Below are 25,701 nucleotides of genomic sequence, written 5' to 3'. Positions count from 1 at the left end.
CAAGAGTAACCTGCTACTTACTGCTAGTAACCTAGTAAATGTAGAAAAGTAAGATGACTTGAAAACACCCCATTGAGGTTTTCACTGTAGGAAATTCCCATTGCTTCTCTATTTCTTCTCTATTTCTGAAGAAATCCACTCACACAAAATTGGGAAGTAGGTGGTATGGACAGTTCCCTTAGGGAGCAAAACACTTTTGCCAGCTCTTAGGCTGTCTGCCCCTTGGTGACGTGATGCTGATAGCAGTATAGGAGGTAGAGGATAGCAATATAGGAGGAGATTTGCGTTGTACTCTGAACACTTTCAAAAATGCACAGGATGTTGGTGTCATGGGCAACACGCTGTGTTCTCTGAGCTCTTTCTCAGAGGATGCCCTAGAAATCTCCATTGATGAAACAGCTTCTTGAAATTCCAGCCCATTGTGTAGATGATAAGTTTGGGGGGTTCAAATGTACTGAATGATGGACAGGCCTTCCTTCCCCTGGCTCTTCTTGGTGTTATAATACAATCACCCCACAAAGAATTCTAGAATCTTTAAACAGGTACCTCTTCTTCAGCCTAAGAGGAAGTGCTCCATCAGCTGTGGCACTTGAATGGGTCTGTGGCATCTGTCATTGTCTCCACAATGATCAGTGAAGAAGATTCCATCTGTTAGAGAGAAGCAGTAGGCTTCCTTTAGTCCCTAAGTCCCCAGATCTCAGCAAACGCACTGCATTGTGATCATTTGGTTCATGCGCTGCATGCTGGCATGATCGTGTTATCCTTCTTCATTCTGCACAATTACCCTCTAAGAGGCTGTTATGTGTAGGGATGTGGTACCTGTTCTGGCAGGGATGCCCACGATGTGGTTTCAACTCTACCTCCTAACTGAAAAATCAGAGGAGACCTGCGAAAAATAGCTGCAAAGGAAGTTCACTTCTTCTTCTTCTTCTTCTTTTTTTTTTTTTTTTTTTGATTTTTAGAACTCAGCATTCATGTCAGTGTAACTCAGAAGTCATTATCCCCTGGAAGGGTGGACAGATTTCTTCTTTAACACACAAGAGAATGTGTTTCTTTTGTCTCTTAAAATCTGGAAATGCCCCCTTTTTAACTTTTTATTTTGTATTGGGGTATAGCCAATTAACAATGCTGTGATCATTTCAGGTGAACAGCTAAAGGACTCAGCCATACATATGCATGTATCTATTCTTCCCTAAATCTGTTTATTAATCGTTGATATTTGACAGGAAGGCTTGAGCGTTCCTATTTGTGAGTATGTTTGGTTCAACTTTAGTCTTCTGGTCAAAGGCTGCTCTTGGTTTGGGCACGTATGGCTGGCATACCCCTAAGGCTTCCTTGAATTATTCATCATGCCCAGTTATGGAACTTGGATCAAGGTTTCTAATGTCTGGCTTTTATCCTGATTATGTTAAGTAACATATACCGCAAAGGGCACCAGACATGTGCCAAGCTGAGGTGAGGAACTGCAAAGTCACTTCTGCGAACAGAGCGACCTAGCCTGGGAGGGAGCCCCAGCCATTCTGGGAGAGGATGCCTTCCATGTTCCAGCACAGGCCTCATCAGGGCCTTGTGGTTGGGGTGAGAGTGTGGGCTTTGGAGCCGGACTGGCCTTGGTGGGGATCTCGGCTTTGCCACTCCCTAGCTGGTTCAACAGCTGCCTCTTGAGCCCCTCTGAGGAAGTTCGCTTGTTTATTCCACAGAAGTGTTGCACGCCCACTCAGTCTGGTTGCTGGACTGATGCACTGGTGAAGACAGACACAAGCCAGCCCTCAGGGACCCGGGAGGAGATGAACGCCACCCCCTCTCCCCTTAGCCTGCCCAGACTGTCTCCCCTTCTAGTCTTTGCATCTGCTGTTTCTGTTTCCTCTGCCAGATAAGTTCAGCTCAGAACCCAGATGTCTTCCTCTAATTATTTCAGGTCTTGGTTCAGATCTTGCTTCCTCAAATAATAATTCTTTTATCCTACCCAACTCCCCACCGGCTCCCCACTCCCATCATTCCTTGTCATTTCATCTTAGGTTTCTTCCTTTGGAGCTCTTAAAGGTATCTGAAATCATGTTGTGTGTTTATTCCTGTGTGAGTGTGCTCAGTCGCTCAGTTATGTCCGATTCTTAGGCCCCCAGGCAGGAATATTGGAGTGGGTTGCCATGCCCTCCTCCAGGGCGTCTTCTTCACCCAGAGGTCGAGCAATCATCTCTTGTACCTCCTGTCTTGGCAGGTGGGTTCTTTACCACTGAGCCACCAGGGAAGCCCGTTTACCCCTGTATTATCTCCTTAAGTGTAGGCTTCATGGGAGCAGAACCCATGTGTATTTAACAGCTAATAGATCCTCAGGAATGTTAGCTAAAAGTGTGAATCAAGTAAAGATGCAAATAGGTGAAAAATATCAAAATATAAAATTGGAAAAAGAAGAGGAGGAACTAAAGGCTGCTTAGGCTTTGCTTTCATTGGGAAGAGAAAGAAGTAGGATAATGTCTTGGAAACTTGATTTTGCACTCTGTTCCTGGGCCGTGGTTGACTCTCGTTTTGATAACTCCCATCACTTCTGTCTTTCTTCCAAAAGAGAAGAAACATCTGAGATTGCTTTGTAAAAAAAAAAAAAAACCTCCTCTTGAACTAGAAGTGTTTTGAGTTGAAGGTCCTATGAGGGATTTGAATGCTCTGTTAATGTGATGAGACATAAATAATCATGCCCTTCACAGAGTGTCTGGCTTGGGAACGATGATAGAGACATGTACAAAGAAGAAATCAATACGGATTTCTGTTCCAGTTCACCATTGTCTTTTATTTCCTCAGCTCTGGGAGTCTCATCTTAGAATATTAATTTCTCATTAAATGAATTTTTTTCTAATAGGAAGAATCTTACATATTCCTCCAGCTGAAATGGCAGTGAGGAATCTGGTTCCCCTAGCCAACCATTGGCCTTTGGTCACTAATGTCCCCTGTGAAGCAGATGAAAGATTGGATTTCAAGGGGAAGAGACTGCCTGGGAAGAATAAAGAGGAGAGGGAGCAGGAATGGGTGGGGAGAGCATTAGAACCCCAACACAGGTCTGACACCTCCAAAGAGAGGGAAGCTAGGAGGACTGGCTGAAAGCATCTCTAAGGAAGTTTCGGCTGGGCCCTCGGAGAACCCCAGAGACAAGGCTGCCAATAAGAGGAGTCCTCTGTGTGCAGGAGTGACCCCACCTTACCCAATGTGGTCACTGACTAGACATCCTAACACGACCGGTCTCCCTGGAGGCACAGCGGCTGACAAGCCTCCTCACAGCAGCTTGTCTCTAGAAGGAAGATCTTAGGGGTTCTCCCATGACTGGTCCAGCTATTGACGTTTTCCTTCCAAAGACGTTTTCCTGATCACCTTGCCAAAAAGTTGATGACTTGTGCCTCTCACTTTTCCCATGCACAGAGCTTTTTACAGGCACTGCTTGCTGCTTTTGTGCACACTTATTAAGCACCTAATCTAAGTACACCATGAAGCCACGCGTAGAGAGAGAGCACAGCTGAGTTTATAGACAGTCAGGAGAGACATAAGGTTAAATATGTAATTACAGACTTTACTCAGACTTGGGATTACAGAGCAGGCATCTCAGACAAAATGACCCTTGAGACCTAAAGAGTGCATAAACATTGTCCAGGTAGAGAAGGGAGCCTAAGGTTTCAAGCAGCACCAGCATAAAGGTGGCATGTTTGAGACCCTGAGCTCTGAAACCTGGCTTCTCTCATGCTGGGGAGAAATACCTGGAAATCTCTTGGCAGTGGAACGTGCACTCTCTTAAGGGTTCATTTTTCTATGTAAATTGTGATTTTTACAAACTTGAGAGGCGTGAAGAAATAGAATGAAGAGAGGTGATTTGCCATTGATTCTGATCCTGTCTATCTCTTGAGCCACAGATTGAAGCACTAAACTGTATCTAATCAGAGAATTTATTTACACTACCAGTAGCATCTGCTGGAAAGGAAAGAAATTGTGAATCATATTCACTGCACCGAGTCAGTCATTCACAATGCTTTTTGTATGTAAGAACCAGGACTTGTGAGCAGCCACGCCTGATAGAAATAATTGGTTTCAAAGAATTTAGTCTAATTCTAATTTTTTCAAAACCCATTAACAAAAATAAACTTGTATGTGAATTAGTATAAAAGCCTGACTTAGTATAAAAATATACCATTTCCCTTATAAGTATTTTGTACCCAATTGACCAGTGCTAAGAAATAGACATTGTATAATCTTTCAGTGAAAAGGGATGTATTATTTTTCTTTCCGTTTTCAGATTGTCTGCTTTCTATTCTTTTTCATAATATCTACCCAAAGAAAATCCAGCAGACTCTACATACACCTAGTCTAGAATGCTGTCGGGCATGGGAAGACAAACCATTCCCTCCTGTCAATCATCCAAGAAAGATTTGGGTTTTTTGAAGGAAATTTGATAGTAGTGATAGTTTGATTGTTTGACCTTTGACTGTCATCTTTTTTTTAATGTTTTTTGACACTCATTTTTATTTACTTACGTGTTTGGCTGTGCCGTGTCTTGGTTGAGGCATGCGGGATCTTTAGTTGTGACATGCAGGACCTTTGTTGTGGCATGTGGGATCTAGTTCCCTGACCAGGGACTGAACACTGCACTGGGAGTGCAGAGTCTTAGCGGCTGCACCAGCAGGGAAGTCCTGAGCTTTGACTGTCTGTTTCTCTTTGTGATTTCTTTTTCCACTGAATGTACTACTTTAATGAGCAGGAAGGTATTGTCCTCATTCACAGGAAACATAAGGAAGACAGTTAGAAATTGCCTCAGACATTAGGCAGAACAAGATGGCTCTTCGCTCTGTCTTCCCTTCCCGCACGCTTCTAAGAAAGTTATCAGTGAAAGCGCACATACATTATCACCCAAGAATGACTTTCTAGTGGTGTCACACAATGAGGCTCCCACAGGCTTTACTTGTTAAAACTCAGCACAGTGGAAGTTGAGTCTATGAAAGATCAAAACTTCCTTTGCAGAACGCCTTCCCTAACTGACGAGTTTATTCACTGGGCTCACTTAGAAGGTATTTTTTACTCGTCTTCTCCCCTGCTCTGGGATACTCATCATCCACTCACCAGGTCTATGGACAAAGTCCATGAATAGCTAGACTCAATCTAGGCACCTCGCAGAAAGGGAAGTGATAACATAAATGCTGCAAATCTATGTGACTGCCAGCCAAGGGTTTTTATTCAGTGGTGAGATCTGCTGTGTCTGTGTCTGTTCTGTTCTCCATATCCCACCTGCGAGGACTGAGGTGTCCATGATCGACACTAACCTGGAAGAGACTCCAGTCATCAAACAATCTGAATTCCTTCCAAAGAGGTGGGTAGGCTTTGCCTTGTCAACTGCCAATGCCACAGATAGACTGTTTAAAAGAAAAAAAAACTAGCCCTGAGCACAGCACAGTTGACACTCCAGGAGAGGTACTGTGGGGACTGCAGATGGTGCAGCCTTTCCAGAGGCTGGGTAGCCTTACCCTCTGAGCCAGCAATTCCACATGTAGGTATATACCCAGGAGAAATGGCCACAGAAGCGCTTGTACACAGGAGCTTTGTTTATAACAGCCCCCAAGTGTAAACAGCCCAGATGGCCTCTAAGAGGAGCCTAGATATACAAGGTTTGGTCTAGTCATAGTGAGGGAATAGTCTGCAGTAATGCAAAATGATGAACTTGATTCTCACAAAAATGAAAGCTCGTGTGCTGCATGGTTCTATTTATGTAGAGGTCTAACATAGACACAACTAACCTTGGTAGTAAGAGGCAGAATAGTGGGGCAAAGGCATACATACACTGAATGAGAAAGGACCCAAAGAAATCTCCCGGGCAATAACAGTATATAGATCTGGAAAATGATTAGATGTTACAAGTAGAATATAAACATTTACCATACTGTCCCCTTAGATTCGTGCATTTGACTATTTGCAAACCAAAGAATAGCACATGTGCATTATATATTAATTTCTCAAAGATATTATATTCACAAAGATCAAAAATAATCTGGTACCATGCACCAGGTAGTTAATATTAAAAATCCTGACCATATCAAGTGTTGGCAAGGATATGAGTGCCAGGAATTCTCAGGTCTCCTGGAAATGGTTTGGCAGTGTCTAGTCGAATTGATTGAGTAGTTGCACTGCTGTGTATGTCCCCTAGAAAAACTCCAATAAAAGCACACCATGAGCTGTGTATGAGATTGTGGTGTTCGTCGTTTTCCTGACTGCCAAAACCCAGAAGTGCCTCAGATGCCCATTGTTAGCAAGCTGGATAAATACAGTGAAGTATGGTCATACAACGAAACAATTCACCCCAGTGAAAAACGTATGGAATCTTGTGGCTCTCACCAACATGGGCACATCTGAAAACCGTAAGGTGGTGCAGGAGCCTGAAGAATGCGCTGGATGTTAAAAAAAAAAACAAAAAAAAAGGTGGGGGTGGGGAACCAGAAACCAACACAGCATTGTAAAGCAATTTTCTACCAATTAAAAAATAAAACTTTTTAAAAAAGAAAGGGAAGTCCTATTCTGTTGTTTAGGAGTGCACATGTCGGTGGTAAAAGTGTAAGAAAAGGAAATAGTGATTATTTGAAAGCAAAGGTTTCTTTTTGGAGTGGGGAGGGAGAATGAGGAGGACCTCACCCTGGGAGGGTGGCAGGTCTCTTCATGTTCAGAGTGGTGTCAGTCCAAGGTTCGCTTTAGGATTATTGATCAGCAGGACATTTGTATCTGTGTACCTGTCTGCATGTGTGTTAAATTTCACCATCAAAGACATTGATGAGCATTAGAAAGTCAGAGATGCAGGCAGGGCTTTATTCTGGGACATATCAAGTACCAAGTGGCCTCACAGCAAACAAACAGACAGCGTTTTTGTTTTTACAAACTTTTTATCATAAGTACCCCTGACATGTAGTTTATTCTCTCTACAAATTGATTGCAAGACCCAGGAAAGAACTGTGGCTATCTCGGGATTGTATCATTAAGCAATGACTTTGGAAGCCAATAGTTCCTTGTGGAATTTAGAAAAGAGAAATCGGAAACCAAGGGGATGAGGTGGCAGGTGACAGGTTTGAAAACAGAAACTCCTCACTGCTAATGTGCTGGTACATGCTGGCTCTGCACCAGGTCAGGGTGTAATGTGCCCTGCAGCCATCACTAAATCCTCTGGAAACCCTCTGAGATACAACTCTCACGTTCCCCGTTACATAGGAAGGCAAGGAAAACAGGCAGTACCTGGGTGACTTGAACCAAGGTCTTCGTGACTTCAGACTGCCTCTTATTATTCCCAGGCCATCTCCTGCTCTGTTCTTGGCCAGGATTACCATTTGCTTCTTTTAGTTGATTGAAGCCCATCATATAGACTTGTTGAAGGGGCAAGTGAAGAAATACTTGAGGACCATACTCTCATCATCACTCCAACACCATTTTAATTATCCTTGAAGCAAAGAGCTTAGCCTGAACTTTCTGTCCAAGACTTAAGGGCTGAATCTCCTGAAAATATCTTGCATGGACTTCGGAAAAAGACATCCTAACGCAAGGAACATTGATAGCAAAGTATACTATTAGTCGGAAATGGCTGTATTATTATAATCCAGCAGCAAGGAGATGAAGGAGAGATGAATTGATGTGATCTGAGGGGTTCTTGCCTGTTTTGTGTAAGTGAACTTTGAACCCCTTGATCATAGCGTCCATCCATCAAATGTTTATTAAGTGCTAGTTTGGGTGTTGAGGGCAAAATGATCAACTAGATGTCCTCTGCCTTGGGAAAAATTTTAATCTCATGAGGATTTTTTTTTTTTTGGTTCTTGCCATTCTTGTTGTTGAAGGTCAAAGAGATTATTATTTGACTGCAGAGTCATCTCATGTGTTCACGTGATTATAGTTGGCCTGGAAGGAATGGAATTTGAAAAGGAATTTGGCATTTCATGGTTTGAAAGGAATTTTTATTTTTTAAAAATTTGCTTATGGGATAATTTTAGAGGAGTGGAATTTTGTTATTTTTCATTTGAAATTTGACTCTTCCAGAACATTACTGAACAAGGATTCTAGACCAAGGCTATAGAGTTCAGGTTGTCTTAGATTTGAATGCTGGCTCTGAAGCTTGGGAGCTGTGTGATCCTGTTCAAATCGGTGGTTCTCTTTGTCCCTGAGATTTCACCTGGGGGCGTGGTGATTATGAAAGTATCTGCCTCGTATTAATGATAAATGCTTTAAGACAGGGAAAGTACTGAGAAGGAAGGGTGCCTGGCATGTGTCCACTGTCCTTGAAATCAGAGGTCAGGAAATACAATCTGTGGGCCAGGTTTGGCCCACTGCCTTGTTTTTGTAAGTAAAGTTTTATTGGAACACAGCCACACCCATTCATTGATTTACTTACCGTCTATGACTAGGGCTTCCCTGGTGGCTCAGATGATAAAGAGACTACCTGCAGTGCAAGAGACCCAGGTTCAATCCCTGGGTCTCGAAGATCCCCTGGAGAAGGGAGTAGAAACTCACTCCAGTATTCTTGCCTGGAGAATCCCATGGACAGAGGAGCCTGGCGGGCTACATACAGTTCATGAGGTCCCAAAGAGTCTGACACAGCTGAGAACTAACACTTTGATGACTGCTTTTACACTATAATGGCAGAGTTTTGTAACCGAGGGACTCTTTGGCCTGCAAAGCGTTAAATATTTTTACTTACTCGCTGGTTCTTTACAGAAAAAATTTGTCAACCCTGCCTTGTCTAAATGGTAGTAGCTATTCTGGGTCTACTAATGGTGTTGCTTCGCGCAGTGGTATGTGCATTACTTACCATTTGATACACTCTACAGAGATGGGCTTCCGTTTAGATTTTGCCCAAATTGCTACATCATCCAAATATATTTCAGTGGAATTAAAGAGGGTTCTGTTTTAATGTTAACCTTCAAGAAAGAAATCATTCAGATTTCCTCCCTCTTGAAGGGAAAAACCAGTGCTCTGTTATTTACGGGCCACTGATAGTTTTGAACATCTTAACACGCGACAGAATTTCCCCTTTGAAGTTTTCTGTTTCCAGCATCTAATTACATGGAACTTTCCTGAAGTGAGTTATAAATATGCAGCACCCTGCACTGGACTAATTTGCTCATGTCTGTTGTGGATCCGGGAAGGGCAGATGCTTATCTGAACCCCCTTTGATCTCAAAATCTTCTAGAAACAGGCCCACTTCAGCCATTTCCACAGTTTCCTGGATTTGGGTGTGTCAGAACCACCACCATAGATGTGGGCTACTTCCATGTCTTTTCTTAGCCAAAGCCAGGAAATGGAATGCTGTGGGCTCTTATCACTAGGAACGCTTTTAACAATCATTGAGACAGAAAAAGCCTTCAGAAGTGATTCCTTTTAGGTTAGATTTGAATTTGGAGGCTCCTTCTCATTTAGCCAGCCTTCTTTATCAGTGTGTCATCATGAGAACAGGATTGTGGGAGCCCAGGGAAATGCCCGTTTCCTGATTCTTTCACTGGGGTGTGGAGGGCAAAGAGACAGTTTTAAAATGTCTCCACTGTGTCCTGCAGAAGCACTTGGTCAAGTGCGTGGGGCTCCCTGGGTGACTTTGCACGCCTAGTCTGTGCACGCCACCTTGGTGTAGTAGAAGCAGGGTCATGTCATGGCCAAGAGCACACGCTCTGGGTTTGAGTTTCAGTTCTGCTTTTGAGTAGTTGTACAGCCTGCACAAATCACTTCATCTCTTTGTGTTTAAATTTTCTTAGCCATGTAAAGTGGTAATAGTAACACCACTTACTGGTTTTTCTCGCGGAGCCAGTGACTTGCCAGTGACTTACTGTACATACTTGTGCCTGGTACACGGTCAGCATCCAGCGTCAGCGGTTATCACTGCCCTCCCCCACCCCTAGCGACAAGTTACTGTTGTTACCTGGGTGTTTTTTTTTTTTTTTTTAATTTATTTATTTTTAATTTGTCTGCACTAGGTCCTAGCTGCAGCACTGGGATCTTCGATCTTCATTGCAGCATGCAGGATATTTAGTTGCAGGAGGTGAACTCTTGGTTGCAGCATGTGGGACCTAGTTCCCTGACCAGGGATGGAACCTGGGCCCCCGGCACTGGGAGTCTGGAGTCTTAGCCACTGGGCCAGCGGGGAAGTCCCTGTTGTTACTTGTTGATGTGGGTATGGTGGAGGCCATGAGGCGACAGGAAATGATTGTGGATTTCTGAGTTCTGCCCCATCACCACCTGGCTATTGAAATAGAATGTGTGTTGCTTGACTTAGTTGGGTCATTCAAAAATCAAATTAAGTGATGGAGAAACCGATCACAAAGTTGATTCGGGAGAGCCGGTCCCTTTGAGGTGAAGGCATAGGGAAGTGGACCAGGAACCAGAAAGAGGCTGAAAGGAAGAAAGGGGAACCTTTTATCTGTTAACTTCTTGCTGTGTGCTGAGCTCTACCTGGATGTTTTAAACATAGAGTGTCATTTAATCTCAACAGTAGCCCAGGGAGATATGAATTCTGAATCCATGGTACAGATGGGTAGACTGAGCCTCACAGAGCTGTCTCATTTGTCCTGGCTCATATCAGTGAAACAGTGATTTGAACCCATTTGTATTAGACTCAGATTCATTCTGCTGGACCAGTTTTCATTTCCATCCTCTACTGTCTTCCTAATTATTGTCAAAATCACTTACCTCTGGGTTTCTGCCTAGGTTTCTCCTCTGTGAATTAGGTCATTAACTGAGTGTCTAAAAGAATATACACGCCATGTGAGTTATGGCCACCAGAACCGTGTCAGGGGAGAGGCAGGCAGTGAAACTGTTCACTGGTAACACTGGGTCTCCGTCACTGTATAACTCTGTATAAGCTCAGTGTCCTGTGCATTATAATTGTTGATGGGACTCTGAGCTCTTTGTGTAGTTTCTCTTTGGAAATGTTAATGTCGGCACGTGCTTCACTCCAACATCAATCCTTAAATCAAAATACCACATTTGGCCATCTGCAGCTGCCAGTAAACTCAAGGGGGTTAGATGTCTTTGAACCTGCGTAAAGTGGCTGTTAACCTTGGAGGGCCACCCTAGGTCCTTGAATTCAGGAGTCTGATTATCAGGTGAGCACTCTCCTGCTCACGTCGCCCTTGCTCAGACCCTGCAGTAAGACGCCATCATGGGAGCTTCTCAGATGTTCTCAGACCACACCCATGGTGAAAGCCAAGGGGCATGTATTAAATTCTCTGCCCACTGGCGGAGACTGTTTCAGAGGCAGAAATAAGCTCCACACATCTCTGAGGTACCCTTTAGTTTGCTCCATTTACGCTTGCATAGGATCACTTGTCCCCATCCCTTCTAAACACCCTACCCTTCACAAAGGAGCAAGTGTCAGCAAACTTTCTCAGTAAAAGGATTGAGGGCAAAATTTTTTAGGTTCTGCCGGCCATCCATTGTGGGCTGCAACAACTCAACTGCCCAGTTTTAGCCTGAAAGCAGCCATAGACAATGGCGTGGCTGTGTTCCAGTAAAACTTTATTCACGAGAGCAGGTACTAGACAGGATTTGGCCTCGGGGCACAGTTTCCCCACTTGTGAATTAGAGCTCCTTCGTGACTTGGTTCAGTCAATGTTTTCAGCCCTGTGTAGTGGACCTGTTCTCTCAGGTACTGTCCTGGGCCCTGGGGATGCAGTAAGGAGCCACAATCTTGGTGTAATAGAGCTTCCAGTTAGCTTAAAAAAAAAAAAAAAAAGCTATTGTTAACTAATTACACAGATTGTATAGCTATGACCATTGTTTAATTATCAACTTGTTGCCTTTATTAATGACTTTTGAAGTAATGATTCATCTTACAATTGATGGTGACACGGATATGAAGAAATCTAGGATTTATTGGTTATTTAAAATACACCAGCTGCTGTGTTTGTTCCTTCGTTCTCTTTTCACAGTGATTGGGCATCTGCTCTGTTCTGGGCAGTGTCTTAGTTGCTGGATGTACAGGGTACCCAAAAAAGATGAGGTATTTTTCTCTTGTGGAATTATCCAACTCTTGAGAAGAGACCAACAGTAAATAAGTAAACACAGGAAGGAAAAGGTAACAGAAAGGTGAGGAGGAAGGTGATGGTCAACAAGGGAGAAGCTGGAGAGAAGTTGGCCTGCAGAGCTAGATCCTGGAGGGCCTCATGACTGTGGCGAGAAGTTTGGATTTTACTGTAAATGAAATGAGAAGCCCCGGGAGGATTCTGAGCTGGGCAGTGTCAGGATTAGATTTAGGTCTACGAGGTTAAGTGAGTTCTTCAGTCTTCAGAGAGATTTCTTCACCTGATCATGTTTGTATCCCCTGCAGGCAGGGTGCCCAGAGACATGGACTCAGGTAGTAGAAAAGGATACCCAGACTCCCTCGCACTTCTCTGTGTGATCTTAGGTCAGCCGCTTTCCCTCTCCGGACCTCATTTTCTTTATTTGTACATGGAATAGAACTAGCATCCTTTGAAACTCTTCAGAACCCCGCAGTTCTCTGTGGTTCTGGGGTGACTCCTCAGGGATCCCCTTGTTGTAACCTCAGCGTAGTACTTGTTCCTTAAAATCTTCTGTCATGAAGCCTTGCTGAAGCTACACCTTGAAAATGGTCCAGCTCCACTTGGTTGCCCCATCTTTGCCATTTTATCCTCATTTTTTTTTCCATCTTCCTTATAGATGAGAGATGACATGTCTGCTAGTCACCATCCAGTCAGATGGAGCAAGCTTCATTTCTTATATTTAGATCATGAAATGAGTTCCTTGAGTCCCTCTGCCACCATCATAATTACAATGTAATGCTCTTTAACGTCCGTGGGGGCTGCTAGATGCCAAGCTCCTGAAGTCCTGGAGTTCCGGCCCTCCGGCTCTTTCTCCCCATTTTGAGTTCCCGTTTTTTGTTTTTGTTCAGCAGGCCCTTCTGTCACCAGCTTGTCTGACCCACCGCCCCTCCCAGATCACACAGTCCACATGTGCCTAGTCCAGGCTTCACCCAGAGCTGCTGACTTCAGTTGAGTGTTTTGGCCTCGTCACAAATTTTAGCCAAATTCCAGGGTATCCTTAACCATCAGCTGATTTTCTTTTTTTTTTTTTTTTTCCCCTCCTTGAGTTGTCAGATTTGGGCTCTTGAACTTTCCTTCCAGTTTTCCTTTTCCTCTGCTTCACTTCACCACACACAAGGCAGAACCACTTTGCAGTGGCCTTTCTCTCTGCCCGGAATGTCCTCCCCAGGTAGGCACATGGCTCGTTTCCATCTTCAGGTTTTTCAGTCAGAGGCTTCCATCTCAAGGGGTCTGTGCTTAAAACCCCATTTTCAGGACAATAGTCAGAGAGAGTCACCTGATTGAGAAATGGGTCATTCAAATATAACTAAGTTGTTGGCAGCTGAATTTGGTCTCAAACCCAGCCATGAGTAGAGCAGTGAAAAAAATGTTCCAGGCAGAGTGGAGAGGCAGTGCAAGGGCCCTGGGGTGGTATGATCATGGAGTAGCCAGAGGTCCATGTGGCTCAGCCTAAGGCTCAGAAAGTAGCAGAGGATGAGACTGCAGAAGGCAGAGGAGCCCACTGACACAGTCCTCATAAAAACTGACTTCTCAAGTGTGATCAACATTATTAAATATGCAGAACCTCAGTCCCCATTCCCAAGCCTACTGGCTCAGAATCTACAGTACAACGGGCATCCCAAGTGATTTGCATACACATTGGTTTTGAGCAGCACTATCGTAAATCTTCTCCCATTTAGCATCACCTAATCCCCAGTTTTTGCCCAATGTCATTCTCTCCCTGCCTTTCCCTGTATGAAGCAGAAGGCCAGTCCTACCCCAGTGATTTTAAGCTTTTAGGGAAAAATTAATAGCTTTTCCTTATAAAAAGTTTTGGAAAACACTGAAGAAACCAGTCCTTGGGCTAAATATCAAAGTTTGGGCTTTCTGTTCTTAGTTTATTTTATATATGTCCCTAAAATTGGTTGAGTTCTTGTTTTGAGGATTTTCTTCCCTTTGCCACCATCACATTCTGTCCATACTCTACAATGCAATGCTCTGTTAATTGGGGTGTGTGCATATGTTTTCAGTATAATTCCATAGGTCTTGATTAGTGCATAGGTCTCCTCTCTGTGCTGATTGTTCATCATATTTTATAAAGGCTTTCTTTTTTCCTATATAACCAAAGCATTGAAAATATTAGGTTATTAACACACTGAAAAACGCAATCAATCAGATGATTATCATCTAATGTTTTAATGATCACATTTTTAATCCAATTATGCATGTTTGAATCTTTCAAATTTTCTTTAATTAAAGATTGCCTCCTGGCACTGCTATCAGAAATAAGAAATTGAACAGAATTGAGCCAGATATAATTTAATGTTGAAAGGAAACTGCAAGGATAACTGGGCCTCTCTGCATTTAATGGTTGACCATGACTTTAAAGCCCTCATACAAAATTTTCTAATTGATAAGAAAATTTAATCATCTCCGGATATACTCTGTTTGCATTCAAATAAGGTATTTCTTTTTCTAAATAAACCTCCCCTAACTGATTATTCATATTGTCGTTCAGAATGCTTAAAAATGAAAGACAGAGTTGGGTGAAATGTAGACTACTTAATACAGTGTGTATTTAATAAAAAAGTCATACATTATTCATTTTTGCAATTTGAATAACTTTGAATTTAGCATCCCTGTTCCTCATCTTTTTCTTTGATGAACAATTAATTATTAAAATATAATATTGTCTGCATACAGCACTGGGATCCTTGAAAGTGGAATATGAGATTCATTCCTTTTCAATTCTTTTATCTAGTAATGCACAGTACCTGCTTATTATGGTATAATGGAATGAATGGTAGGATAAGCAGAGTGTTTCAAATATTTTTCTCAACTAGTTAAGTGTCTGGGACAGCAATGTTTCAAATTCAAATTACTAATTAGGATAAAAGTTGGAGGCAGAGTGTCCTGATCTGGATGGCTTTAGAGTCAAACTGCCCTTTATAATAGGATTCATTTTAACAAGTACTTATCTGTGCTTATTCTGTGCTTTCCTAAGCCCTTAACTGTTGTTGAGTCTGGTGGCTCAGACAGTAAAACATCTGTCTACAATGCTGGAGACCCGGGTTCGATCCTTGGGTCCGGAAGATCCCCTGGAGAAGGAAGTGGCAACCCACTCCAGTACTATTGCCTGGAAAATCCCATGGACAGAGGAGCCTGGTAGGCTACACTCTATGGGGTCGCAAAGAGTCCACTGAGCGACTCCACTTTAACTAATGTTGATTCATGTAATACTCTCCTGATGAGATAAGCCTTCAGATGAGTCACTGTTATAAACCCATTTTACAGATGAGGAAATAGTTGCAGAAAGATTAAAGTAACTTGTCTTAGGTCAGGCCCTTAGGTAGACTAATTAGGTTTCAATTCCAGAGGCCTGGCTCTAGCAGTCCCTATTAAACAGAGTGAAGTAAGCCAGAAAGAAAAATACCAATACAGTATACTAACGCATATATATGGAATTTAGAAAGATGGTAACAATAACCCTGTATACGAGACAGCAAAAGAGACACTGATGTATAGAACAGTCTTATGGACTCTGTGGGAGAGGGAGAGGGTGGGAAGATTTGGGAGAATGACATTGAAACATGTATAATATCATGTATGAAACGAGTCGCCAGTCCAGGTTCGATGCACGATACTGGATGCTTGGGGCTGGTGCACTGGGATGACCCAGAGGGATGGTATGGGGAGGGAGGAGGGAGGAGGGTTCAGGATGGGGAACACATGTATACCTGTGGCAGATTCATTTCAATATTTGGCAAAACCAATACAATATTGTAAAATTTAAAAATAAAATAAAAATAAAATTTAAAAATAAATTAAAAAAAAAAAAGATTTTCTTAGTGAGGGAGTGTAGATTTTTAGATGAAAAGTGCATTCTTCTTTATTTCCAATGGCTATACTCAGAACTCTCGATCTTGGGTCCAGCCAGTTAAGTGCCTTGTGGCTTGTGAGGGCTTTCTGGGCAGTGCCAGAAATACTGGGTAGCATTTCTAAAGTTGTTTCTAACAGTTAAGCATTATGAGTGCCCCCATCTTGCCAGTGGAGCACTCCTATGGGACTGAGCAGAAAACGGAATTTTCAGAAATAGCAGTAATAATTAATGTTTGAGTTGAACTTAGAAAACTCAAGGGAAAAAGAAAACAACTTGAGAGTTAATTCTGTAATGCATGTTCATAGAAAAAATTCTCGTTAACGATGGAGGCCCCTGAAATGTAGTGTGGCCCACCCCCCTTCTTGCTGTGGCTCTAGGATGGCCTTCTACCACTACCCCCTCCGCCCTCCCATGCTTGGCGTGAAATCGGGAGTGGGCACAATGTGGCCCAAGGACCAAATCCGTGTCACTGTTTCTGTGTGGCTTCTGAGCTAAGAATGGTTCTCATATGTGAACCCTAAGTAAGCAAAATCTTATTCCTGCCTTCTCCCCAGTCCTAAAGAATTCCATTCTTCCCATTAGTAGATGTAAATTTTTTAAACTGTCCTCAGTTGTTATTAGCATTTTGAGCATCGTTAATAAAGTCGTGGAAATGTGTTTGTTATATAGCTACCTATGTAACATCTTTGGTTTTGCCTCTTGGCCTGCAATACCTAAAATATTACTCTCTGGCACTTTCTAGGAAACATTTGCTAGTCCCTGGCTTAAAACACAAACCAATCTCGGCTGCAAGCCACTGTGCTAATAAGAACATCACGTTTATTAGTCTGATTAATTGTCACTCCTGAGGGGTAAATAGCCTCAGTTTTTCCATTTTACAGATAAGGGAAGTAACTCAGAGAGGTTAAGAGCCTTTCCTGAGGTCACACAGCTATTGAATATCAGTTGATTCTGAAGCTCATGCTAGAGCTTTGGCAAAGAAAATTGTAACCTACAGTTCTCAGACTGATGGAGACTATATCAGACATGCTATGCCTCTAAGGCACTAGTAATTCTGTTTAAAAAAAAAAAAGAAAACACATGCAGAAACATTCAAGGAAGTACATGGCTAAGTATAGGCTTAGTAGTGTAGAGGAATAATAATAATAGTAATAATACAAGTAGTAAGAATTAGAGTGAGAATCGTATGTCGTTCATGAGATGTTTAGTCTGTTCCCAGCTCTTTCTGAACTCCATTTGCATACAGATTTGTTTAATCTTCACAACAGCCTGGGAAGGTTTAGTAACTAAGATCACACAGTTCACAGGTGGGAGAGTTGGGATCTGAACCCAGTAGAATAAGAATCTGCTCGTTTCACCAGTTTCTGTTGGAATGGAGAAATGAAGGTGCTGATGAAGTTTTTGGCATTTGGTGATATTTCCTGCTCACAGACTTAACTGTTTCTGATTCTCAGTGGTATCTTTGAAGAAAGAATCCAGTCCCAGCCTCTGTGTTCTCCTTAAGTTTTTGACCTTGGGTTCGTTATTCCTCTTTGGTCTCCTATTTTCCCAACTGTAAAATTAAAGAATTGGACTAAATGGGTGGTTTTCAAAGTGTCCCTGGGGTTTCCAGCTCAGCTTCCACCTTGGTGGCTGCACTCTGGCTGTGTGACTTGCCTGGCTCCTGTGTAAGATGGAGTTTGAAGAAAGGGTTCTTCGGCTCCCGAAGCCAGTGACCCAGGGAGGTCTGGTAATAATAAGTACTGAAGCCCCTCCCTTTTTTTCCCCATCACTAGGTCTACCGGCCCCACCACTCATCTTACTGCACCTTTTTTTTAAATCAGTTTTTAGGTGCTTTGCAATGTTGTGTTAGTTTTTTTTGTACAGCAAAGTGAATCGTCTATGCGTATGCCTATATCCCCTTTTTTTTGGATTTCCTCCCCATTTCGGTCACCACAGAGCACTGAGTTCCCTGAGCTATAGGGTAGGTTCTCTTCTAATGAATTAAACTGGAACCTGTGTCTGAAGCCCTTCGGTTGATTTAGGACAGAGAAACAGTGCTGTATTTGTAGGGGTGGTCCTGCCTACAGTTCCCATCAGTCCTTGCCGAATTTAAGAGCCCGTACAGGAATGGTACATGAAAGTCCCGATTCTCTTGAAACCGTGTTCCCTTTTGAAATTCACCCACCTCTGATTGGCGGGGCAGGTTTTTCTGACTTATCTGTCTGTATTCTTTAAAGCCACAGCCTCTTCCCAGAGTGGGTGCTTTTGATGGGGGCTTTGCTGCCCCGGGCTTACAGGGATTGTCCTGTCACTACCTGGCTGCATCCAGAGTGCTTAACTGCAACCCTAATGTTAGGTCAGGCCCCTCGGGGAAAACTCGGAAGATTTTCCTGTCCTTCAGTCCAGAGCCCTTGATCCTCAGGCAGGTTGGTGTGCTGCGGTGTGATGCCAGGTTTACCTACAACACCGGAGGAATGAAGGTGGCGGTTTTTGATGCCAGACCCTGTGCACCCTGTACTGCATGGGGCTTTGTGTTGACTATTTGCACAGCCCAGGAAGTCCAGAAGCAGCAAGCAGAGGCCAAAAGGGTTCTTCTTCCCAGCCAAGCCAGTCCCTGCCAAGCACGCTAACAGAATTTCCCCTATCATTAGGTGGCTGGTAACCAGGTTAAATTAAAGCCTAGACTTGCCAGCGGGTAGAGGGGTGACTCTGTTATTTCCGGCCTTTTATCCCACAGAAATTGCTTTTGTCGTTTTGATTATAGCACCCTATGATGCATTTATTAGTTAACATTTAATTTTCCCCTTTAAAAAATGAGCTAAAAACCTTTGCAGAATCAGCCAAAGTATCTGAGCCTCATGAATAACTGCTGGCGCTTTACTCTTCACTAGTGACCCGGGGCTTATTGATTTAACCTCTCCGTGCCTTAAGTTCAACATCTGGAAAATTGGAATATTAGAAGTACATACTCTAAAGGTTTATAAAGGGAAAGGGTGTGGTGATGGCCTAAGACAAATGAGAGCCTGAATTCCAAACTCTGCTACATGGTTGTATATGACAGCACTGGAGATGGTAATAGTAATCCCATGATGTCATGCTTCATGGGACTGTCTTTAAGTAGTAAATAAATCAGTCTTTGCAAAACTCTTAGAACAGGGCCTGGCACATACAGTAAGTGCTGTTTAAATGTCTGTGGTGTGGTGTGCCAAGTCGCTTCAGTCGTGTCCAACTCTGTGCAGCCCTATGGACCCACCAGGCTCCTTTGTCCATGTGATTCTTCAGGCAAGAATACTCAAGTGGGTTGCCGTGCTCTCCTCCAGAGAATCTTCCCAATTCAGGAATTGAACCTTCCATCTCTTATGTCTCCTGTATTGAAAGGCAGGTTCTTTACCACTAGCGCCACCTCGGAAGCCAGTTTAAATGTCTGCAACATGTAAATACTCAGAAGAGTGCTTGGTATATAGTAAAAGTGAAATAAATACTAGGTTTTGTTCAATAAATCTCTACCAAAAGGAAATTTTCATTTTCATTATTCTAATATAGTTGATCTCTGTTGGTTTTTTGCCTTAACCCTCAGTTATATAGATCTCTTGAGTCTAAGGATAACACATTTGCCCAAATACCTGTACTGGTTGTTCTAAAGGAAAAGGCGGGAGGAGGTGTGAGGCTGGAAAGAATATTCCTGTAAGTCACGGGTGTGTCCATGCAGTTACCTAGAGCCTTGCAGTTCCCAGTGTCCAGGGGTGCTTGTGGAGGAGGCCATCAAGGAGCTAAGGCAACCTATTAGCAGGATGGGCTTCCCAGGTGGCTCAGTGGTAAAGATCCGCCTGCCAGTGCAGGAGACATAGGTGATGAGGGTTTGATCCCTGGGGCGGGAAGGTCACCTGGAGAAGAAATGGCAACCCAGTCCAGTATTCTTGCCTGGAAAATCCCATGGACAGAGGGTCCTGGCAGGCCACAGTCCATAGGGTCACGAAAGAGTCAGACATGACTTAGTGACTAGACAACAGTAACCTTATTACAGCCCTAAAAGAAATTCCAGACTAGGCATTTGAATAGCCAGGTGGAGATCACAACCTTCTCTGGCTTATGAGAGAAGCTAGATGATCTACTGTGTCTAATGGGGAGAGTTATAATATAGTCCCCTAATCTCTTGTACTGTTCCTTCCTGCCTCAGGACCTTTGCACATGCTGTTCACACAGCTTAAAATGCTCTTCTTTTCCTGTTCAGTATTCACCTAGTTAACTTTAGCTTCTTTAGCGGAATCAGAATTGTGCAAGCTCTGGTGTCAAGGTGCCTGGGCTCATATCCCAGCTCTGCAACACAGGAACTGAGCTCTTCTCTCGCTTGTTTTCCTCATTGAGTTATTGTACAATATCAGTGTTGGGTCTCAACTTAAATGGCATTTCCACTACCTAAGAGAACACCCCTCCACTTTTGTAAAAAGAAGAAGCCTATTTTCTGGGCCATCATTTTATAAATTCAGGGCCATGCCTTGGTTTGATTTCACTTTGATGTGAGTAAGCCTTGGATGAAGCCATAATGAAACTGTTACCAACTTTGGAATTGCAGTTTATAGTTGCCGTCATTTCGTTTTCCTTCTTCATCTCGTGGGTGTCCCAGAGTTTGTTCACCTGATTATTAGTTCATAAGTATTAGATGGAAAAGGGGTCTATGATGCAACAAGGGTGGGTATAACTGAATCCCTTTGCTGTGCCCCTGAAACTAATACAACATTGTAAGTCAACTATATTTCAATAAATAATTTTTAAAAATTAAAACAGACATTAAAAATGGACTTAGCACAACTCTGCTATATTTAAAATGGGTAACCAACAAGGACCTACTGTACAGCACAGGGAACTCTGCTCAGTGTTATGTGGCAACCTGGATGGGAGAGGTGTTTGGGGGAGAAAGGATACATGTATATGTATGGCTGAGCCCCTTTGCTGTCCACCTGAAACTGTCACAACACTGTTAATCAGCTGCACCCCCAATATAAAATAAAAAGTTAAATAGAAAGACTTAGTTAAAAAATATATAAAACATCTCATTAATAGTTTTAACTGTGATTAAATATTGAAATAATATTTAAAATACAGTGGATTAATTAAAATTTATGAAGGCTTAAAAAATGTTGGAAAGGAATGAGGTAAACAAAACCACGTCTGTTTCTTTTCTGCAGGACTCAGGGACTCGACTGTGCTAATGTTTTGCCTGTTTCCTGGGGACAGAGAGAGGGGTTGCAGTGTTGCCTGGTGCTGTTCACCATGAAACCTGTTTTTCATGAAATACAGCGCTGTGCGAAGTCTCAGAACACACCCTGGGAAATGCTGCTTTGTTTTCCATGGCTCTCCCACCACCAAATGCTCATGCTTCTCAGGATGTAAACAAACACAAGACTTGTGACGTGGCGCCCGACGCCGAGGGTTTTGACTGTGTGTCTGCCGCGTAGCAGGACTTAACCACTGTGTTTTCTTTTCCCTCTTCTCCCAAACAGAGAAGGAGACCTTTCTGGATCCTTTCATCCTCCGGGACCTCCTGCCTGCATCCCTGGGCAGCTATTACAGGTACACAGGTTCTCTGACGACCCCACCGTGCAGCGAAATTGTGGAGTGGATAGTGTTCCGGAGGCCCGTCCCCATCTCTTACCATCAGGTAGCTACTTAGCCCCCAGAGGGCTTCCATACTTAACTTGTTTTGTGTTGACTTAACCTGATGACATTGCTAGAGTATAACCAGGATAACAATTTTGTTTTTTGGTATCCTTTGCTTCTCACTGATTCTTTACATATTTTTGCACCCGGGAATTGTAAAATATAAGACATGGCTTGCTCAGCCACAAATGAACTTAGTTGAAGAGAATAGCAGGCATGAAAGCAGATATCTTGTAAGTATTCAGTCTTGAGCAGATAAATGCCACCCTCTGTGATGATGAGACCTTATGTCAGGAACTGTTGAGCTCTTTATATGCGTTAACTCATTTAGTCTTCATGAGCAGTCTTATGAGGTAGGTGCTGTTCATACCTTCATTTTATAGAAGAGACACAACAGAAGTGAAGTGATCTGTTAAGGTCACCCAGCCAGCTGCGAGGCCAGGATGTCTGACCCCAAGGTCATGCTCTGAGCTACTAAACCTCCTCAAAGTTCAGAAAAGAGAAATTGGTATACATGAAGAAATGAAAGAAAAAAATGCCACCAGTGGAGTTCTTTCTATATGATAGGCATTTTACATGTAATCAATTTAGTTGCAAAACAACATTGAGAGTTCGGTATATTGCACACAGGTGGTACAGGTAAGGACAACATCATGGTGTGGAGAAGTTGAATAACATGACCAAGGATTCATGGTCAATGAAGATTGAAGCCAGAAAACCAAGCCTGAGTTTGTCTAATTGCAAACCCATGTTGCTGACCCCTACATTGAACTGTGTCTCTCTGAGTGTGACCTGGCAGATGTCATAGTATGCTGGGCTTAGGCTGAGCTCTTAACTGTGGGTAGGAATTTGGTGAAATGCAGATGAGATTAGGGGAAAATATCAGAGAAAGAGGATCCAGCAGGGGGTGAGAGGTCTTGACATCCCCTCACCCCATGAGGATTAACAGATGGAATGGGGAAAGAAGGCAAATATGATTTTTGATGAAAAATGCAATGTGTATTGCAGTAAAAGAAGAGTAGACTTCTCCATAATTTCATAAAATGGGACCAAGAACAATTGGTAGGATTTGTAAGACCATGTGTGGATTTGAGCTGTTGACTCAGGACCGTTTGAAAAATGGAACATTCTTATCAGAGACATCCATACAGATGCATCCTTAACGTTGGTCAGCTAGGGATGAAGCTAATGTCAAGGAAGGGGGAAGTTTTCAAATTACATGATAAATTAATATAACAGAAGAAGACACAGGCAACAAGATTAAGAACCTGACTGGCATGGGAAATAGTCCAAAGATTTTTATAACAGGGCAGAGAGTACAGTACAGGGAATGGGAGAAATAGAATTGGATGGTATCCTGGTCAGGGCTGTTTGGGGTATCAGAGACAGAAACGCACTTAAAATAGCTTCAGTAGAGGGAATATTTGAAGGAAACCAGAGTAGGGACATCCTGAGATGAAGACATCGTGACCAGGACTGTTACTAGCAAGTGAGGCACGAGTTGTACTCTGTCTTTTAGGGGCCAGCTCTTACATCTTAAGAGTTTCTGCCACAGCTTTGTGATTCTGTCCTTTTGCAAAACTCTGGTGCTGTCTCTCTGTCCCAGTTTGAGTGTGGTTTTCTTTGGAGGGGATTGGAGCCCAGTATGGTTTGTTGTTCATTTGTTAAGTTGTGTCCAACTCTTTGCAACCCCATGAACAGCAACACCCCAGGCTTCCCTGTCCTTCACAGTCTTCTGGAGTTTGCTCAAACTCATGGCCATTGAGTTGATGATGCCATCCAACCATCTTATCCTGTGTTGCCCCCTCCTCCTCCTCCCCTCAATCTTTGTCAGCATCAGCGTCTTTTCTGAATTGACTGTTCACATCACCTGCCGAAGTACTGGAGCTTCAGCTTCAGCATCAGCCCTTTCAATGAACATTCAGGGTTGATTTCCTTTAGGAGTGACTGGTTTGTTTTCCTGCTGTCCAGGCAACTCTGAGGAGTCTTCTCTAGCACCACCCAGCTGCCAGCTGTTAGTGGTCTGGGTCTTGGGTCAAGTATTCAGAAAGATAGATCTGAGTAGAAGTTATCCAACAGCAAGTTGGATGGCCTTGGTCTTGTGTCCATTTCTTCATAAATCAGCAGAGGTGCTGGTTGTGTCCTGAGACATCAGTGTTTGGTGCCATTCTGGGCAGGGAGGGAGGTGGGAAGGGAGCAGATTATCTAGAAGGACCTATGTGACGGAGAGAGATCCCACTAGAAAACGTAGGAGCTGTGGGACCAGGGGAAACAGGTTAATTTGGCCTTACTACAGTTGGCAGGCATTTTACTTTCAGATTTTTCTTTTTTTCCTTTTAATTCCATTGTGATGAAAAAAGAAGGACTAGCAATTTGGTTGCTGAACAGGATCTGCTGGCTTTAAGGAGATAATGAAATATAAAACAAATTTTCTTCCTCATGGTGAGGCCAGCATTGTTTTATTAAAATGTAAGAAAACTGCAGTCCAAATATTTATATCCTTAAGGTTCGGGGTGGGGGACAGAGCTTTGAAAAGGGACCCTTTTTGTCGATTAAGATAAATGCTTTTGTCTTCAAAGATATAAAGGCTTGAGATAATGAGGTTAGAAAATTCAAGTTTGGCTTTTTTTGTTTTGTTTTTTTTTTTTGGAGGGTGAAGGGGAGGCATGAGAGGTAATTGTTTGGCTGAGGTGAAATAGACCTTTAACACATAACTGGGTTTTACTGCAGTTTGGTGAATCTTAAACAAAATACAGAGTTTTAGGCTTGGATGTCTTGTCAAGTATTTGTCAATGAGAAGCATTTTGACATTTGGGAACTGGGTATCTTAAAAAGTGCTTTGTTAACATCTTTTTATGCTTCTCCTCTGCTACTCATACTCTCAAAGAGAAATCACGGAAGAGTTTTGTTTTGTTTTGTTTTTCCCTGTGATTTTCAGTCTGTGACCTCTCTGTAGGTACTATTGTTTCAAGAGAATGGTGAAGAAATAAACTAGTCATACTGGCTCCCCAGTTTCTTGCCTCTGAGCCGTCTTTAGATAATGCTTCACTTGCATCAAGCACAGCTTCATATATCCCTTCCTGTTTCCCAAGGGAGGAAGCGACTCATTTTCATGTGGCCACACTGATTCCTTGCTGGTGAGCTGAGTGGAGGTCACCGCTGTGTCAGTCCTCAGACAGGGAAGTGTTAGCCATCCCAAGTATTGTCGTTTCAGCCCTTCCCACCTTGCGCCTGCCAACATTCTTTCTGTAGTTAGCACAGAATGTTCATTTCCGAAAGGCAAATGGCCAATTCAGAGAAGACAAGTAGACAGAATTCCATGTCTGCTTCTGTCAGGGGGAAAAAAAAAAAGCTTTCCTAGTCATTCATCCTTCCTTTTCTCCAAAGGCTCTTCTCTTCTACAGGGTGGGGACCTGTCAGCAGTGAAAAGGAGAGCAGGTTCACCCTAAAATAGAGTGCTGAGCACTCACTGTTGACTTACATGATGTGGATGTCTTTCTGAGTAAATATGAGCCTCTTTTGTGGGTTTCCTTGGGCATTCAAACCAACCCTGCAGCTAGTGAGCTCTGACACTGGCTTCTGTGATAATCTAGATTTGAATGTGGTGTAGGTAATGGAATCACGTTGGTTGGCTTGGTTGATCAGCAGTCAGCATGGCTTGTGTGGCTCCCCTCAGGTCGACTGTAAATATCAGGCAAAAATCCAACCATGATTTTGTCACCCAAACAAAACGGCAGCACCCTCAGTCCTGGCACAGGAGGCCAAAGGAACAGGGGCCAGCACATTGAGATGGGTCCCTGCCTTGTGTTCATGATCAGTCAGGGAACGTGATAATTTTTAGTCTACTATCTAGGATGTGTTTTATTCTATAGCAGTGGCTGTCAGATGGTGATACTTTGGCCATCAGAGACTATCCCAACCTTCACTTTCCAAGACTGTTGGCTTCTATAGTTTGAAATATGACACTACATATAATCTCTCCTAGCATCAGTTTTGTTGAAGTGCTTCTTGGAGGTTCTATCAAAAAGACTAGTTTATTTGTTTTATTTGCATGACTTCTAAAAAATTGAAGTTAGATGATTTTTTATTGGAGTTCATAGTTGATTTACAATAGTGTGCTAGTTTCAGATGTACAGCAAAGTGCCTCAATTATAT

General features: G+C 42.9%; 1 protein-coding gene across 5 annotated transcripts in view; it reads left to right on the top strand.

Moving 5' to 3' along the window:
* The window catches only part of PTPRG (protein tyrosine phosphatase receptor type G), a 775,417-nt gene that overhangs the window by 599,850 nt on the left and 149,866 nt on the right, over positions 1-25,701 (top strand). For all 5 annotated transcript variants that reach the window (XM_070359914.1, XM_070359913.1, XM_070359912.1 and 2 more), the window contains one exon: positions 21,390-21,547. In XM_070359914.1, coding sequence (XP_070216015.1) covers positions 21,390-21,547 — 158 coding nt within the window. The remainder of the gene's footprint in view (positions 1-21,389; positions 21,548-25,701) is intronic.

Source organism: Bos mutus, chromosome 22 (genome assembly GCF_027580195.1).
Source record: "Bos mutus isolate GX-2022 chromosome 22, NWIPB_WYAK_1.1, whole genome shotgun sequence".
Taxonomy (NCBI): domain Eukaryota; kingdom Metazoa; phylum Chordata; class Mammalia; order Artiodactyla; family Bovidae; genus Bos; species Bos mutus.
Note: the sequence above shows the minus strand (reverse complement) of the source record. Positions and strands in the feature narration are given on the sequence as shown.